The 15,644-nt window shown below is 42.5% G+C and overlaps 5 protein-coding genes across 5 annotated transcripts; 3 read left to right on the top strand and 2 right to left on the bottom strand.

Annotated features, from left to right (window-relative positions):
• Window positions 1–325: 325 nt before the first annotated feature.
• Window positions 326–2,122, bottom strand: EAE98_010278 (uncharacterized protein). Its single transcript, XM_038957899.1, has 4 exons — window positions 1,217–2,122; window positions 1,035–1,166; window positions 748–978; window positions 326–657 (listed from the first exon to the last, which is right to left on the bottom strand). The coding sequence occupies exons 1-4, from the start codon at window positions 1,452–1,454 to the stop codon at window positions 419–421; spliced, it is 840 nt and encodes a 279-aa protein (XP_038805691.1). The 5' UTR covers window positions 1,455–2,122; the 3' UTR covers window positions 326–418.
• Window positions 2,123–3,428: 1,306 nt separating this feature from the next.
• Window positions 3,429–4,839, top strand: EAE98_010277 (uncharacterized protein; the record flags this gene model as incomplete). The annotated part of the gene is made up of 9 exons (XM_038957898.1): window positions 3,429–3,552; window positions 3,606–3,710; window positions 3,763–3,852; window positions 3,959–3,976; window positions 4,027–4,158; window positions 4,209–4,289; window positions 4,404–4,421; window positions 4,532–4,739; window positions 4,803–4,839. 8 exons carry the CDS (start codon window positions 3,429–3,431, stop codon window positions 4,696–4,698), a joined length of 735 nt encoding a protein of 244 aa, XP_038805690.1. The 3' UTR covers window positions 4,699–4,739; window positions 4,803–4,839.
• A 1,506-nt stretch (window positions 4,840–6,345) lies between these two features.
• On the bottom strand, window positions 6,346–7,480 carry EAE98_010276 (uncharacterized protein; the record flags this gene model as incomplete). The annotated part of the gene is made up of 2 exons (XM_038957897.1): window positions 6,346–6,830; window positions 6,940–7,480. The coding sequence occupies 2 exons, from the start codon at window positions 7,478–7,480 to the stop codon at window positions 6,346–6,348; spliced, it is 1,026 nt and encodes a 341-aa protein (XP_038805689.1).
• A 2,761-nt stretch (window positions 7,481–10,241) lies between these two features.
• Window positions 10,242–11,468, top strand: EAE98_010275 (uncharacterized protein; the record flags this gene model as incomplete). The annotated part of the gene is made up of 3 exons (XM_038957896.1): window positions 10,242–10,353; window positions 10,400–10,783; window positions 10,834–11,468. The coding sequence occupies 3 exons, from the start codon at window positions 10,242–10,244 to the stop codon at window positions 11,466–11,468; spliced, it is 1,131 nt and encodes a 376-aa protein (XP_038805688.1).
• A 1,094-nt stretch (window positions 11,469–12,562) lies between these two features.
• On the top strand, window positions 12,563–14,473 carry EAE98_010274 (uncharacterized protein; the record flags this gene model as incomplete). Its single annotated transcript, XM_038957895.1, has 9 exons — window positions 12,563–12,601; window positions 12,968–12,997; window positions 13,046–13,118; window positions 13,167–13,203; window positions 13,262–13,331; window positions 13,405–13,425; window positions 13,479–13,515; window positions 13,564–13,660; window positions 13,711–14,473. 9 exons carry the CDS (start codon window positions 12,563–12,565, stop codon window positions 14,471–14,473), a joined length of 1,167 nt encoding a protein of 388 aa, XP_038805687.1.
• Window positions 14,474–15,644: the final 1,171 nt, after the last annotated feature.

Below are 15,644 nucleotides of genomic sequence, written 5' to 3'. Positions count from 1 at the left end.
TGTAGTAATATCAGGAGTAGTGCTGAGTAGGCAGATAGGTATGCAAAAACACCCGACTCTTTTTAATTGTGTAAGGATGAGATGAGACGAGACGAAAAAGAGTTTATCTTGAAGATGAGATGAGAATTGAAATCGAATGCGCTTAAACAAATGAATAATTATTAAATCTCACTGGAGATATCTATCAACAGTAAAAAGGAGTACTTCGTAGTTCCTGAATATTACATTTGAGATTATACTATAATCGAATATATAACTCCAAAGATCCAACCCATTTGGATCCGAATACCTACCTACCCATTCCAAACACCATATTCAACCCAATCCAGCCCAGCCCAGCCCAGCCCAGCCCAGCCCAGCCCAACCTCATCCGATTCATACATCATTTGTTCAGTCGTTCTCTTCTACCCCTTCACCCTTAAGGTATACTCTCCAGAACATCACTCTCCTCTGGTCTTTGTAGAAAATCCGGTGGTCCACCCGCAGGTAATTGTCTTTCCTCTGCCCATTGTCTTATGGCATCGAAGTTTTTGCATTGGTGTTCGGTGTTAAAGTCTACGAATGCTTGCGGCTTGGATTTATCCCACCATACTTGGCCGAGGACGCCGGTATCGACTTGGCACATGAGTTGTTGGCGGATAATATCTAGACAATGGGCTAGAGGGTGTTAGTATATGTTTTGTGAAGGTATTTATGAGATGTATTGGATTAGTTTGTAACGAAAGAGTAAATTTGAGATGAACTTACAGACGTGGTATTGAACGATATTATCATCATTCACAAATGCTCCTTTTCCTTGATCGCGATAATAATCGTAATTGTAGTATAGAGATTGTCTCACAAGGTTAAGACAATGCAAATGATGTAGTCCTTCCAGATTTACCGGGAATCCTCCTCCGTATTTTTCGTTGATTTGAACATGAGCAGATGTCAATCCGGATTTCTCTGCCTCACTCGCTGGTAATGCGAAACTTCGGTCTATGGATAATTAGCTTTGGTCGAGTCAATTGATCCATATATACAATAGTACTTACAATGTACTCCCAAGCTTCCCCATGCTGCGTCCACTTCCGGGCCTGCTTTTAATCGGAACGCATTTTCTTTCATGAATGATCCATTGAACATCACTGGCTGATATGATGTATCGATATCATTCAGAATAGGAGCTATTTTCACATTAGAACAAGAGATGGCAGAATCGAATGCTGGGTCATACAGTAATGTTGCACGTAACTAGGACACAACTTCGCGGGATCCGCTACAAATCGAGAACCAATCCATATACCCAATCCAACTGACAACAACGATACTACCGGCAGTGTTAATATGTACCAAATGGTGCCATTTCGTCTGGATGTTGGCTTATACGTTGGCTCGGGATTCGAAAGTAAACCTTCACCATCTTCTGATTGAGGTACTTGATTGTACTTGTCTGAAAATGGAGAATAAGACATATCGACAAATGGATATGGTGGGGTACAATTTGAAGTTCAAGATGCAGGAAATCTTGGACAACAATCAATCATTCAACAGTATACAATATCAATATCCGAAAATATCAGATGAAAATACAAATTAACTTTGATAGAAAAGAGGAGATGAATGAAGTGAGGTTAGGGAAAGGTTTTGTTCGTTTGACTCGATCAGCGACTTCGCCATCGAAGTATCTATCTAGGTCGTTCAAATACTTTTAGTACCAATTCTCTAGTCATACTCAATTGAACCCTAAACTATCGAATGGAAGTAATGATCCGATTTGATAAGAAGAAAACATGCCACCAGATTGGAGAGACTCATGACGCATGTTCCAAGACTTATTCAAGGGCTTAACTTGTGTTGTGCTGTACGAGGTTGGCTTGGTGGTTGAAGTGGGACTAATGCACGAATGTGGGAAAAACCGATGGAGGCTTAGAAATACCGGTATGGTGAGATATGGTGAGATGTCAAAGGTAAGAGATACTCGTAGAAGGAAGCAAACACGTTGAGAAGTTGAGAAGTTGAGAAGTTGAGAACTCGAGAACTTGAGGTGACTCTCCAACCCCCCGGTGAACTGATCGACAAATCACTATTTAGTGGAGAGACCTGCGGGCTGCGGGTATCTTTCAGGGATCATATTTATACCTATTACCCAGACTTGCCCAGGTAGGGTACACATCGCTTATGGATTTAGTGTCGGATAAGCTGGGAACGAAGGGAAAAAAGGGAAAATAGGGTCCGACAGCTAACCCTCTTTACATTGTGTTGTCAATTTTACTTGGCGGTGTTGTTTCTTGTTTCTAAATATACTTCTTCAATTCACTTCACCACTCCGTAACTTCACTTCCAAGGTTTATGACTAGAGAAGCTAAGGTTAACAAGTCAAACGAGCTTTGCACCCGTTCTCACGACTTTTCACGTCAACATAAGGTTTTTTGACAACACCACCCTTTTTCGTATTCTTCTCACTAGAACTACCCTAACCTAGATATCCTCGATACCCTTGATACCCTCCATATCCCACATATCCTCCATACCCTCAACATCCTCGATACCATGAAAAGTCAAAATAATAAGCATTTCACTATATCTGATCTTATTTTTTCCTTCTCCACAATCGAAAAGATGTCCAATTATCCGGTCGTTCCAGAATGCCAAGATCAGAAAGAATGGATCTTCGTGCGTTCTCGTATCAATCACCTGAACGTAGATCATCAAAAGATACGAGCCACCCAACACGAGTTTAAACTGTTAGACCCCGCAATTTCCATGCAACCTGAGTCTATTACACCATATTCCAACCTCACATAAGCCTTTCACTGATGACATGTTATGAATATTCGCTGCGGCGACATTATTTTCCGCAACACCCAAATGTACGATTAGCCAAGTGGCTATGCAGATACGAATTAAGCGATGCCGCGATAGTAATACGTAGGTATTCAGAAGCTTAGTTGGTGAGCCGATGTTCCCCATACGTACAATGTGCGGGATGGGATGTATCTACTTGGTCTCGTACTCCTTACTTCCGAGTTCCATCATGTCTTTAGATGGCTATATCGCTGAATAGCTCCCAATATCAATATCGGTGTGTTAGCCCGAGTGGGAATTTCACAAGTATCATGACGTGGGAGTAATATCGTGCCCATTAAGAAATTTACAACTTGACCGATTGAATGACATGTTGCCAAGAATAGATACATTTGATGCTTTTCTTACGTGGGTGAAAGCATCGCCTGTTTCGGTAAGATGTATCCAAATGGATATTTTTGACAATACATCGAGGCGGGTGTCTAGACTCTAGGCGGATGGTAGTATCCTGAAGTTATTTAAGATCTATCACCCCACGATACTTATTCATTATTCTCATCAATCATCATCTCTCTACTTCTATTACTCATATCTCTCTCTATCATTCCCAATCAATTTACTACAATCAAATTACATTCAATATGCTTTTCTCAAGAGACTTCATCATGCTTTTGGCATTCGCCGCCGCTGGCGCTGTCGCTGCACCTGTTGCAGAGCCTCAACCAGAAGCCAAAGCTGATGCTTCCCCAGCGGACTATGGTGACTGTAAGACTGCCTCCACGATGGCCTTGGAGTAGAGTGCTAATGCATATTTCTAGATGGTGATTACGGAAACTATGGAACATACGAGAAATACCCATCCTCTTCCTCCGTTACACCTACACCAACACCAACACCAACTGGATATGGTAGCTATGCCAGCTGTAAGCAGACACATCAATTATATCTTTTGAGTCCAGTCTAATGATTTCGTAGACGGTACCTACAAGAACAAGAAAGTCAGAGAAGCCGCACCAGAGCCTGCCCCAGTAGCAAAGCGTGCTGACTATGGAAACTATGGAGACTGTAAGTCAATTAAATTTAATACATTTCATAGGCTTCATGTTCAGATCAATTTATTCTTTGGAAACTTGGATTTATGACTATGAAATGCTGACCCAACCTCCTATAGATGGTGACTACGGAAACTGTTCGTACATCAGGAGCTATTTTGATACAGTACTAACATCATGATTCTAGACGGTAACTACGAAAACTATCCTTCCGCCACCTCTTCCACCACCTCTTCCGCCACCCCTTCAAGCTCCTCATCAAGCTCCTCATCAGCTACACCTACTCCAACTCCAACCGGTTATGGCTCATACGCAAACTGTAAGTCACACGCATCATACATATTGCCATCGACTAATCATTTTTCTCAGACGGAGCATACAAGAACAAGAAAGCACGTGCTCCAGAAGCCAATCCAGAAGATTATGGAAACTATGGTGACTACGGTGACTGTAAGTCCACTCTCGATCTCTCTTTCCTTAATCTCCATACTCGCACTCTCATATGTCCTCAATTGTCTCACGGGTTCTCCTGAGCAATGCTGACTTTGCGCTCTGTTCATTCAGATGGTGACTACGGCAACTGTCCGTGAACTTCCTCGCTACATCACTATCCCATCCCTCCCTCCCACTGCATCTTATCCACCCAGTCCCATTTCCACACGCATAACTAACCATTCCTGCTTCTAAAACAGACGGTAACTACGAAAACTACCCCTCCGCCTCCACCTCCTCCACCTCCTCCACCTCTTCCACCACCGTCACCCCAACCCCAACTCCCACCCCAACCGGCTACACAAACTACGGTTCCTACGGTACCTACAACAACTACAAGCGCGAAGCCGATAACGCCTTAGCTTAAGCCGATGAATCTTTTGACGAATTTTATTTTGTAATTACAACGTGAGTTGCATTCCCCTTTTCCAACACACATTGATCAAAATCACATACTAACAGCGGAAATAGACTCCTTTATGACTGAATGATATACGCCCCTTTAAATAATTAATGATTATTATAATGATACGATACGAGATGGTATGAAACTGCTCCTACAGCAAGCATGGATTTGGGAACGAAGAATGAAGAATAAGAGTAGATGGAAGGAAGGAAGGAGAGAAGGATTGAATAGTTTAGCTTGAGCAATCGAAAGAAACTTTGATCTTTAACCTTTACTTTGCTTTGCATTATGAATCACCGGATCGCGATGACTACTATGAACACTTCATTTACATACACCTCGTTGACAATATTTTCTATTGCGAGGAAAAACTACCTAATATTCCACTCCACTCCATCCAAGGGGGCGTGCCCTGAGTAATTTACCAATACACACCCCAGCCTCACCACCCTCCACCATCCATTACACACTAACCCCAAACCCTTCTAGCGCACTTTCCAATTTTTCCACCATATATTTATTTCTTCCAAGCTCAAGCTTCTTTTCCGCGCAATCTTTTTTCTTCGCCATCCATATGTACATACCCCATTATGGCGACGAAGCAGTTTGCGCTTCATCGCTTCGATCGATCAATCAATCAATGATTAATGATCAATGATCAATGGTTGACCAGTTGAGAGCTCAATCAAAAGCACAATCAAGTCATGCACACACGCATCTACATTCATTCATTCATTCATTCATCCAATCAATCACCAACCACCGCATGTTCAGCGCGCGATCCTCCAACAACTAACCACAGCTTCATCTCCAAACAGCAGCATCCCAAACAAACCACAGCCGTATGTTCCCACCTCTCCTCTTCTGTTTCCCACCAATCCATCCCATCCACACATTTCCCTCCCCCCCCAACTCTCAAAAAATAAAATGATGATCAACACATACGTTATACCCAGCTCACTCAGAGACACAAGTTGTCATTGCTGAGAACGCGTTCAGCTTCTGATTTATTTTTTACCCTTTTTTTTCTTTGCGATCTTTTCATGAATGATTTAGAAGGGAATTGAGACTAATTGGATTTCTTTATAGGATATGAAGTTTTATATGAGGTTGTTGGTTTGATGTTGAATAGAATCGGCATGGAGATGAGGGATTGTGAGAGGCTTACAGTGTGCGGGAGTGAGCGATATATATGGTGTTTGTCTTGAGTTTATTGGAGCTGCTGGCAGGTTCTCTGGCTCATAAAATATCATACGTCCGCGAGCTTCCTAGTCGCTTCTAGCAGGTAGGTCCAACAAGCTAGTTGAATCAATGTGTTCTATAATTCTTCATCGATCTATCTGCCTGTCTATCACGCCACTCTGTTTCGGTCTATTATCTATCACACGCGCAATTGATGGATCTCAGACATACCTAGACATGAATCATCCATCCATCATACCTTTCAACTCCATTCCAAATGCTATGCGTTATCTCAATACCAAAATGCTCGATGTAACTAACGCCTGATGCCCTTACACCAATACCACATTCTACCTTGACCTTCCTGTATGTTTTTCTCTCACACATATCACAAAGTCATAGACACGAAAGATTACCTTCCTTCCCTCAAACTCGAATTATTTTCCGAAACCGAGTCCAGCCCGTTGCGACGACTCCTTTGCTCCCATTCCCAGCACATTCTCTCTCTCCCTGTCTCTCCACCTCAATCTCACTCATACTCCTCTCCCCATTCCCCTCCCCATTCCACATTCCATCCACCCCCCTCCCCTCCTCTACATCCCTCTTCTCCCTCTCCCTCATCAAAATCCCCTGTCGTCTATACAAACCCACAAAATTCCACGTCCCCCACAACTGCGCCGCCATAAACACCACATGCAACAAGGGCGTTGAGATTTTAAACGCCAATGTCCATCGATTCCACAAACTCCCAAAGAGAAACATCGTGACGATTGTTTCGGCGATTGTACCAGTGAAGGTGGTAATAGCTGCCATGCGGAATATTTTGCGGAGGAAAGCGTGGGAGGTGGGGTTGCAGCGGTAGAGAATGATGGTGAGGTGGGGGAGGAATTCAGAGAGGATGTCAAAGGCTCCTTTATGGGGGGAGGTTGTGTTAGTTGGTTGAGGAAAAGAGGGAGGGGGGTTGCAAGGAGATGGGGAGATGGGGATTCAAGTGAAGATGTGTAAGGGGAAAAAACATACCCCAGACTGTACACAAAATAAACTCAATCGTGGCATCCCTCTCCTTTACCAAATCCAAACTTATCGCAATGGCACTCTGACCAATCAAAATAGTCCCAATATGATGTCCCACACTCACTGGACTGATCTTTGGTCGATACAGTAATTCGAATATGTACATTGCGATTAACATTTGCGCGGCGATGATGAGTACATCTCCCATTGTGGTCTCGCTTCCTGGCGCGAATGGGGAATGCAGAGAACTAGTGAGGAAAGTGACTGAGATGAAGGGATAAGCTGCGAGGATCAAGATGAGGATCTTTGTGAGGCCGGCAATGTGGTGGTTGATGAAGCCGGAGCGGAGGGCGGAGCCCGAGGGCATGGTTGTGAAGGTGGAGCCGTAGAGGTAGGGGAGGAGAAGGGGTTCGAAGAGGTAGTAGCGGATGAGGAAGTAGATGATGAGGATTATGGAGAGGATGAGACCGGAGAAGGGAGAGAGTTTGGAGATGGTTTCGAGGGGGATTTTGGTGATATGTGGGGAGGCGGTGTCTGGGGCGGTCATTTTTGGGATAGGGAGGGGGGGCGATGACTGGTTGTTGAGAGGTAGAATGAGTAAGATGTGGTTGTTGACTGCAGTGGTTTGAGTTGAGATGTGACTCGAACTGTGTTATTCGATCAAAAAGAGAGGAGGTAGATCAAAGAGGTTGTAGTCGAGTAGGTTGACTGAGTGTTTATAGGTGCCTGTGTTGATCTAGCAGTAACCTCGAAGAAAGCATAGAAATAGAGTGGTAAAAGAAGAGAGCAAATAGACAGGCCGAGCCCCGAACGAAATTAGATGGAGAGAATTTTGGAATAGAAAAACATCGAGTGAATATGAGAAGTAGGAAAGCAAAGTAGGTACCTAGGTAAGTAAAGGTAGGTAGTTAACAGCGCCTATGTAACACAGAAAAGAAACCTCAATCAGAACAGATTCCAGACAAAAATATAATACAGACCATCCTCAGCATTATATATGAATGGGAGACGACCCAATTCATTCAAGTAAGAATCTGAGGAAGTATACTTTTTCAGCCCTAGCTCAGAGAGCTCGTACAGAAGTATCTAGCATTGTAGTTGAGAGATTTTGCTTCTCGTAAAATGAAACGGAGCTTATGGTGGTACCTCTCTAGGGAGGTACCCAAAAGGACCCTTACTTTTTGAAATTGAGATCTTACGTGAATATCTAGCTAGGTATGTCTGTCAAAGACAATGATTGGATGTCGATTGAGGCTAGAGAGGAGAGGAGGAAGGTACGATGCATTTCAGGGTTTGAATGAGGCTCGAGCAATTTCGTTTGGCGGCCGAGTTGCGGGGTGGTGCATGATGTGATTAGCTGAATGTATATTGGTTAGCCAGACTGATGGTTTGGACAATTGAATTTGGTATGTTGTGTGGTGAGTAAGTAGGTAGGTGGTAGTCAACATTGGCGTTTGAAGATATAACACTTGTGGCGAAGGACTATGAGCGACTGGAATGCTTAATAGTGGATTGTTGATGCTGGTACTGATGTTGAATTGAGATGCTCCTTCGTTGGTATCACTTATCTAGTAGGGATGCTGGCTTTGTGTAAGCACCTACCTATACATATAACTATATCGTAAGTCGTTCTACCTACCTAACTACCTACCTAGTACCTACCGACCACAAAAGACGGAAGACTCGCAGTAGTCGTAAATCTCTTGAATATAAATATATATCATGTTACAACAAGATCCAAATTATAGAAGTACTTGCTACTCATTTGTTTACGTTTGCATTCTGAGAAATACATCAAGACCCTGCTTCTAGAATCGATCGGTAGTAGACCCCTATCTCATACTCCGACCTTAGCATCCCTGAGAAATCCAATCATTCATCAATCTTCATGTGTCAAGGTACTGTAACTCCCGGCTTGGCGATAAAGCTTGGTACTGAAGCTTAAATCATACTTTATTTTCTAACTATCGTTTGATGTTTCTATCAGAAGATCAACGGTTCGTATGTATTTCACACTTTTGACGTTTCTTGGTAATGGTCTTACGGTACGTGAAACCGCGCTCGAGAGGCAGGTTTTTAATGCGTATTTGTTGGTTGGCATGATTGGAGATTTAGAGCTGCTCGTATATATAAATTTCAAGGATCAAAATGCCGCATTTGAGTCAACTTCTATGGAGTTTAGAAGGAGCCATCTTCATTAGGCTCTGAATGTTTTAGCCTTCTCCGTTGTATGAGAACCATCCAAGCTCTCTCAAATTATCCGAGTTCCATTTCTACCTACCTAGAGAAGTACAAGAACAGAAATAGGAACAGTCGTGGAACGATACAGACTTCAACCAGTCTCCGGTATGGTTCATTATACGATGAGACCTCAGTAGAAAACGACATTTGTTCTTCGGAAAATTCTTGAGAGGACAAACCGACATTCAGCATTCAAGGCTCTGTGCCATCCCTCAGTTTATGAGTTTCCAAAGATTTTGGGGGCTTCGGAAAGTGTTTCCCTGATGTATTCAAATGATCTAGTTACCTTTTTATGTCGGATTTGATGTCTAGATATTTCTACCTGCAGACGGAAAGGGGAGGATTCTGGAATGGCTCAGCATGAAGGGCAAATGGATCAACACGTGCTCTCAGAAGCAACCAGTACACTGGTGTACCAACGACGCTATTGGCAACAACTTAACTTGAGGGCTATCTACTTTCATGACTTATCGATGAACAAATTTCGAACTCACCACCGAGACCACCTCTAAATGCTTCAAAGTTGTCACCTGGATCACGTGTGAAAGATGCCAAGTCGGAGAGTTCGTTGCTCCATTTTAGCGCTTTTCATTGGACAATCCAGAGGTACATGTGGATCTTGCTAGGCTGTGTTTATTCTGCGCCAGCGCAACGGTTTTCATTACTATCCATATTTACGTGAAAACCAATTGGTCTCATCCTTCACCCATTTATCATCCTTGGTGACGAATTCCTCACATGTCGGAAATGCGTTGGATCATGCACAAGCCGCTGGGGTTTTCAGTGAAGCTGTCCTGTCAATTGGATCGTTTAATATGATGGAAGTACGTACTGTCTCACCGATTCTTCATTACATGGCGGCTCTCATATAGCCAGAGCTTCATGGCGGAGTTAAAATTGAGTTTGTCCTAAAAATACTCTATGAGATTGTCCTTTGGATCTTGTGTCAAAATGGCAACTATATATAAGGCTTACAGCCATGTTCAGTCCCGTTATCGTCCGTATCTATATCCAGTCTCGATTGCAATACACCACTTGCTTTCAGGTTATGCATATCCCTAAAAGTCATGTCTTCCACGACGACCATAACCAGCAGTGCCTCGACAATTGCATCTGCAACAGAATCATGTATCAACGTCAGGCCAGATAAAAATGGTCATGTACCCGAATGGGCTTGCAGTATGTACTTGCCTTCTCACCGGAAATCGACGGCTAATCATAGTAGATGCCAACTATAATTTTTATCCATCGTTTGCCGCCGCAGTTGTCTTCACGTTACTATTCTTCGTCGTTACAATAGCGCATATCTTCCAAGCTTTTTATCACAAGAAACTAAGACTATGTTGGGTATTGATTATGGGGTGTACGTGGGAATTTATGAGTTTTGCGATACGCTCAGCTGGTACGAAAATGCAACAGAATGTTGCTCTGGCCACTGTTTCTCAGATTCTGATTTTACTTGCCCCTATGTGGGTCAATGCCTTTGTTTATATGGTTCTAGGACGGATGATTTACTTCTTCGTTCCAGATCAGAAGGTTTGGGGCATCAAAGGTATCCAGATAGCCAAGATCTTCGTATGGCTTGACGTGCTATCCTTCACAACACAACGTAAGACACTTCAGTTCATCAACGAAGCTCTTTTCTAACTTTTTGCATAGTTGTGGGCGGTATACTAACATCTCCCGGCGCCAATTCAAATATCTTAATGACCGGTATCCATATCTACATGAGCGGTGTTGGATTCCAAGAATTTTGCATCCTGCTTTTCACAGCCATTGCCATCAAATTTATGTTCATCATGCAGCAACGAGAAAGATCTATAGGAGTTAGTGCCAATCAAATACTAGATCAAAGACATCGCGGTTGGAGACCCCTCTTATATATCATGTTTACATCTCTCGCCCTAATCACTACACGAATTATTTACCGCTTGGTAGAATTTTCAGCTGGTCTTGATCCAAGCAAGAATCCAATACCATATCATGAATGGTATTTCATGGTTCTTGATGCTTTGCCTATGTTGATTGCAATTGCATTGATGAATGTTATTCATCCTGGTAAAATATTAGTCGGCGAAGGAAGTGAGTTTCCTCGATTGTCGAGAAGAGAGAAAAGGGAAATGAAGAGATTGCAGAAGTTAGAGAGGGAAGCTGCAAAAAACGAAAAGAAAGCAATTAAGATGGGAAAGAAAGATGCTGTTATCTATATCAGTTTAGATGACCCGACAAGTACCCCTCCTGGTTATTCAGAAAATACCAGCTATCCGGGTTACAATCACAGGTATAAAAAGTGAGTATTTTGGAAGATAAAGTTCTGTATATATGAAAATGATTAGTTGTCGCACATTGGAGTAGTCTCGTCCTCCCGTGAAAAGCTGAAAGTGTCGGTGGTCTTGTGTTTGGGGACAACACGTGTATACATTCTCATCGGCAAAGTTCCGATGATTCCACCGCATGAACCGTGAATCTATCTTTTGAGGCTTCAATAACTGTCAAATTGGCAATTGATTCTGCAAAACAAATTAAAATTCGATTGCTTGATCTGATTTTCTTTAAATCGTTATTTTTTTGCGATCAGTGGCTTGCATATGATTCTATTTAAAAACTTCTTCGTCCCTTACTTCACGCGCAATTCTCGGGGACTTGGTAACACAATGGCTTTGTCAAACGCAAGTATCCGAATGCAATGTTCCACAACGTAATTTCGCACTTTCTTTTGCTAGATTTAGTCAGTATCTTGTAGAGACAAACAATACAGATTCACGTTGCTCCCTGTTGTTAATTGAATTTCTAGACCTATAGAACTTTTTCCGGTGCTACTTACATTCCTTGTTCCCACACGAGTATCTTGCTTCTTCGGTTCAACACATCTCATTTTGCATGCCGTGGGATTTTTCTATTACTCTTGTTCAACATCAAGCCATTGCACTCGTAATGCAAGCCAGGGCTTGGTTCAAACACATCGAATTCGCTGAATTGAGCCATCATGTCTTTCCTCGAACGAACATTAGACCAGGCGTTCCACAATAAATCGACCCGGAAGATAACAAAATATGGAAATCGGATAACAACTCGACATACCCAGACATGAATAATAATATGACATATTGAAAAGTCTCCAATATACATCGTCTTTCACGAAATTACCTCTCACTCGCCATTGTTATGTATTGAGATTGAGATTTGAAGTTGAAGATGGGAGTTCTCATGGAGCGAATGGCGAAGGCATCGGCAAATGAACCCAGAGCTGGAACAGTTTTCTCAATTATTTTATCTATGATATCAATGGCAGTTTTGGCAATTTGTATGAGTAAGTCTATCCACCCGATAGAAAAAGCTGCACGATTCGCGAGATACTAAGGCTCTTATACAGCTCGTCGCGTTCAAAATGTACAGGATTGGTCTCGATACCCTCTCGTTTGTTGGTGTAAGTTTGGAGGGATTATCTACAAAGCTTTTGTTGCTAAGAATTTGGCACTAATAGACAAATTGAGCAGTGGTTCTTTTGATATATTTTGATTCCCTAGTATTTGTTCTTGGGTCCGCAGTTGTTTCGGCGGGGTTTGGTGTCAACTATTCACAGTATATGTGCTCCAATGCTATTATACTATGCTTGTCTTGTTATATGACGACCAAAGTGAGTATTGAAATCAAGGAATCAGATTTGTTGTTTTCTGGTTCGACTTGGGCCCTCAATTTCCAATGATATATCCAGCCAGCTGTACTTACACGATATTCTAGGTAGTAGGTTTTCTTCACCGCAAGCGACCGCAACATTCACTAAAGCTAGTAGCTCATCTACTATTTCCTCGTTGAAAGGGTTGTAAGTTTGCTCTTCCCTTTTTTACTCTTATACTTACTAAGATAACAGTATATTATCCGTCGATCATCAAAACCGCGCATCAAAGATCCGCTTTATCTCTTCAACTCGATTGGAATGCTGAGTTAGTCACCTGATTTGTATGCGATGGTTCAAACATTAATCCTTTTAGTTCCTTACTGCATAGTCATCGCGTTGAATTTTATATTGTGAGTGTGGCTCTGAGTTTTTGTTGGAAAGGAGCTCTTGTTGATTCAGATTCCAAAGCCGATTCGCCAATTATGAGAATGGTGAATGTCGGATTGGGATGAAACAAGTCGCGATGATACCTCTTATTGTAGGTATTTTGGCGCCTATTATTCTAATCTTTCGGTTTCCGCTCGAGGATTAGGTTTATTAACATTCGGTAGGCCTTCGATATATTAGTCAACGTAAGCCCATAGTGTTCGCTGTATTCAAATATCAGCTTAACATGTATATATAGGTCTACCTAACGTCCTTGTTTCTCGTTCCACTACAAGGTGATTTTGCATCGACAATTCTTATCACTCTTCAACTAATCCATATAGGCTTGTACTCCTACAAAAACAACCCAAACTCACAAACACGTACCGTCGCAATCCGCACTTTTATTGGAAGTTGTTGTGCGCTTACCTCTAGTGTCGTGTAAGTTACTTCTCCTGATCATTTAGAATAATAGCTGATGTTTTCCCAAGTAATTTGACTTTATTATTGGTGCTGAAAGGCGAACCAGGCTGGATATGTCTCATGTGTTGTAATCTCGACAGTAAGCCTCTATCTCATCTTCTCTTTACCAGAAATCCTTCAAAAGACTCACAGATATACCTAGTACTCTTCAGCGTTCTAGTCCTCCACTGGATAACTTCCAAAGACAATGCTTCCACCTTCCTCCCGCGTCGTTCTCACTCACACACTCATTCACATACCTGTTCCTACCCTACGATCCGTACCAGCGCTCTCCCTTCTCCTATTTCTCCCCATCCACTTATTCTCAGTCCTCGTTCTATTCCCGAGAATATGGGATTTTCAAATCGAGATCATTTGTTTACGAGCACGAACGGTATGAATGGTGCGACACTAGATGGTTATAGTTATGCGAGGGATGCTATTGATTTACCGACGGTTACGACGACTGTTACTGCAGGTGTAGGTGTGGGAGATATATTGGATGAAGAACAGGAAAAGAAAAATAGAGGGCTCGGGAATGGAAATGGAAATGGAGAGACGCGGATCAGGAAACCGAAAATGGCGATTACGGTTGAGAGGGATCATGTGAGGGAGGTGGTGGAGACGGGAATTAGAATTGTGAATGATCGTGATCATGAGAGGTTGATTTTGACGCTACCCAGGAGTATTAGTGGAGGTGGGGGGAGTATGGGGATTGAGATTGGAAGTGGAGAGAAAGAGAGGGGGGTTGGAAGGGTAGGGGAGGAGGATGATACGGATATTTCTTTTTGAGACGAGAGGTGTAGTGTTGATGAATACATGTATGAGGAAGCGTTTTCAGACAATGATGACTTGACAATTCATGATCAAGGAATATTTTCACACATTCATCTCAAACACTCGAGTTTATTGAAGAGGGGGGTCGCCCATCATGTACGGTACCAGAGATGGATTGCCCAGGTAAATCCTATCAGTGTATCGATTTTCATATTGAAAGCGTACCTGAAAGCCATGGCCGAGAATACCGACGTGCTCTACCTAGGTACTTGCAAGTCGCAAGTGAATCATCCACTACCATAACCCCTCATTCCGCTCCACCGTTAAACCCTCTCGGCTTTGTATGTATAATTCAATCAATCCTCCTATTAGATTCAACGCCATTCAAAGATCCCGAAACCTTCATCATATAAGGGTTTCGACTCTCCGTATCTAATGACCAAGCAAGCGAGACCCTGGGCTTGACCGACAAATGTGGTGTTCGCTGGCTCAGTGCAGCTCCCTACGTGTGGCTTTTTTGTCTTTTATTCTTAGAGATTCCATTAACCTGATGTTTTGAAAGCGGATTGAAATGGGATGGGATGAGATGATACTTGTCGATTGCTTTTTTTGTTGTCTTTTGACATTTTGCAGTGTTGATTTGTAACTTTGCCATCGTCTGACTGGATATGGTTATTTTGATTCAGATGGTATCCCTATCATATATGATAGAAGTTTCTCCGCTCACTCGTGGTTCAGGGTAAATTTCATTCTTCCTTTTGAGGGAGTGAGTTTTCTAGTTCTGGTGGGTAGACGACGGACAGTTTCTCAGAAGTTTTCTTGCTTTTGGATTCGTAACTTACTGAGTCGGTGCACCTGCTCTGCTGTAGATTTATATAGCTTTCAAATGCGAACTGCATCTGGAAATTTTCTTCTATCCACTGTTCGGTAAAATTCCACTGTTCCTCGCATGACCAGGTAGGTATGTGAGGTAGGTATGTGAGGTATTGATTCATCTTGTACAATTATTCACTCATTAAGAGGGGTAAGTTTTGGGCTTGAGCTGAATCTTGTGTCTTTCCCAGGTTGAGTTTGGTAATCTGAGAAAGCGTTTCGTAACTATAAGCAAGCACGAATGGGAGGAAGATAACGTACTATCAAATATCCAATATCCCATGACACAATAGATCATAGGATTTCTGCCCAG

Source organism: Botrytis deweyae (assembly GCF_014898535.1).
Source record: "Botrytis deweyae strain B1 chromosome Unknown BDEW_035, whole genome shotgun sequence".
In the NCBI taxonomy this organism is placed as follows: domain Eukaryota; kingdom Fungi; phylum Ascomycota; class Leotiomycetes; order Helotiales; family Sclerotiniaceae; genus Botrytis; species Botrytis deweyae.
The sequence above is the reverse complement of the archived record's forward strand: the minus strand, read 5'-3'. Positions and strand labels throughout refer to the sequence as shown.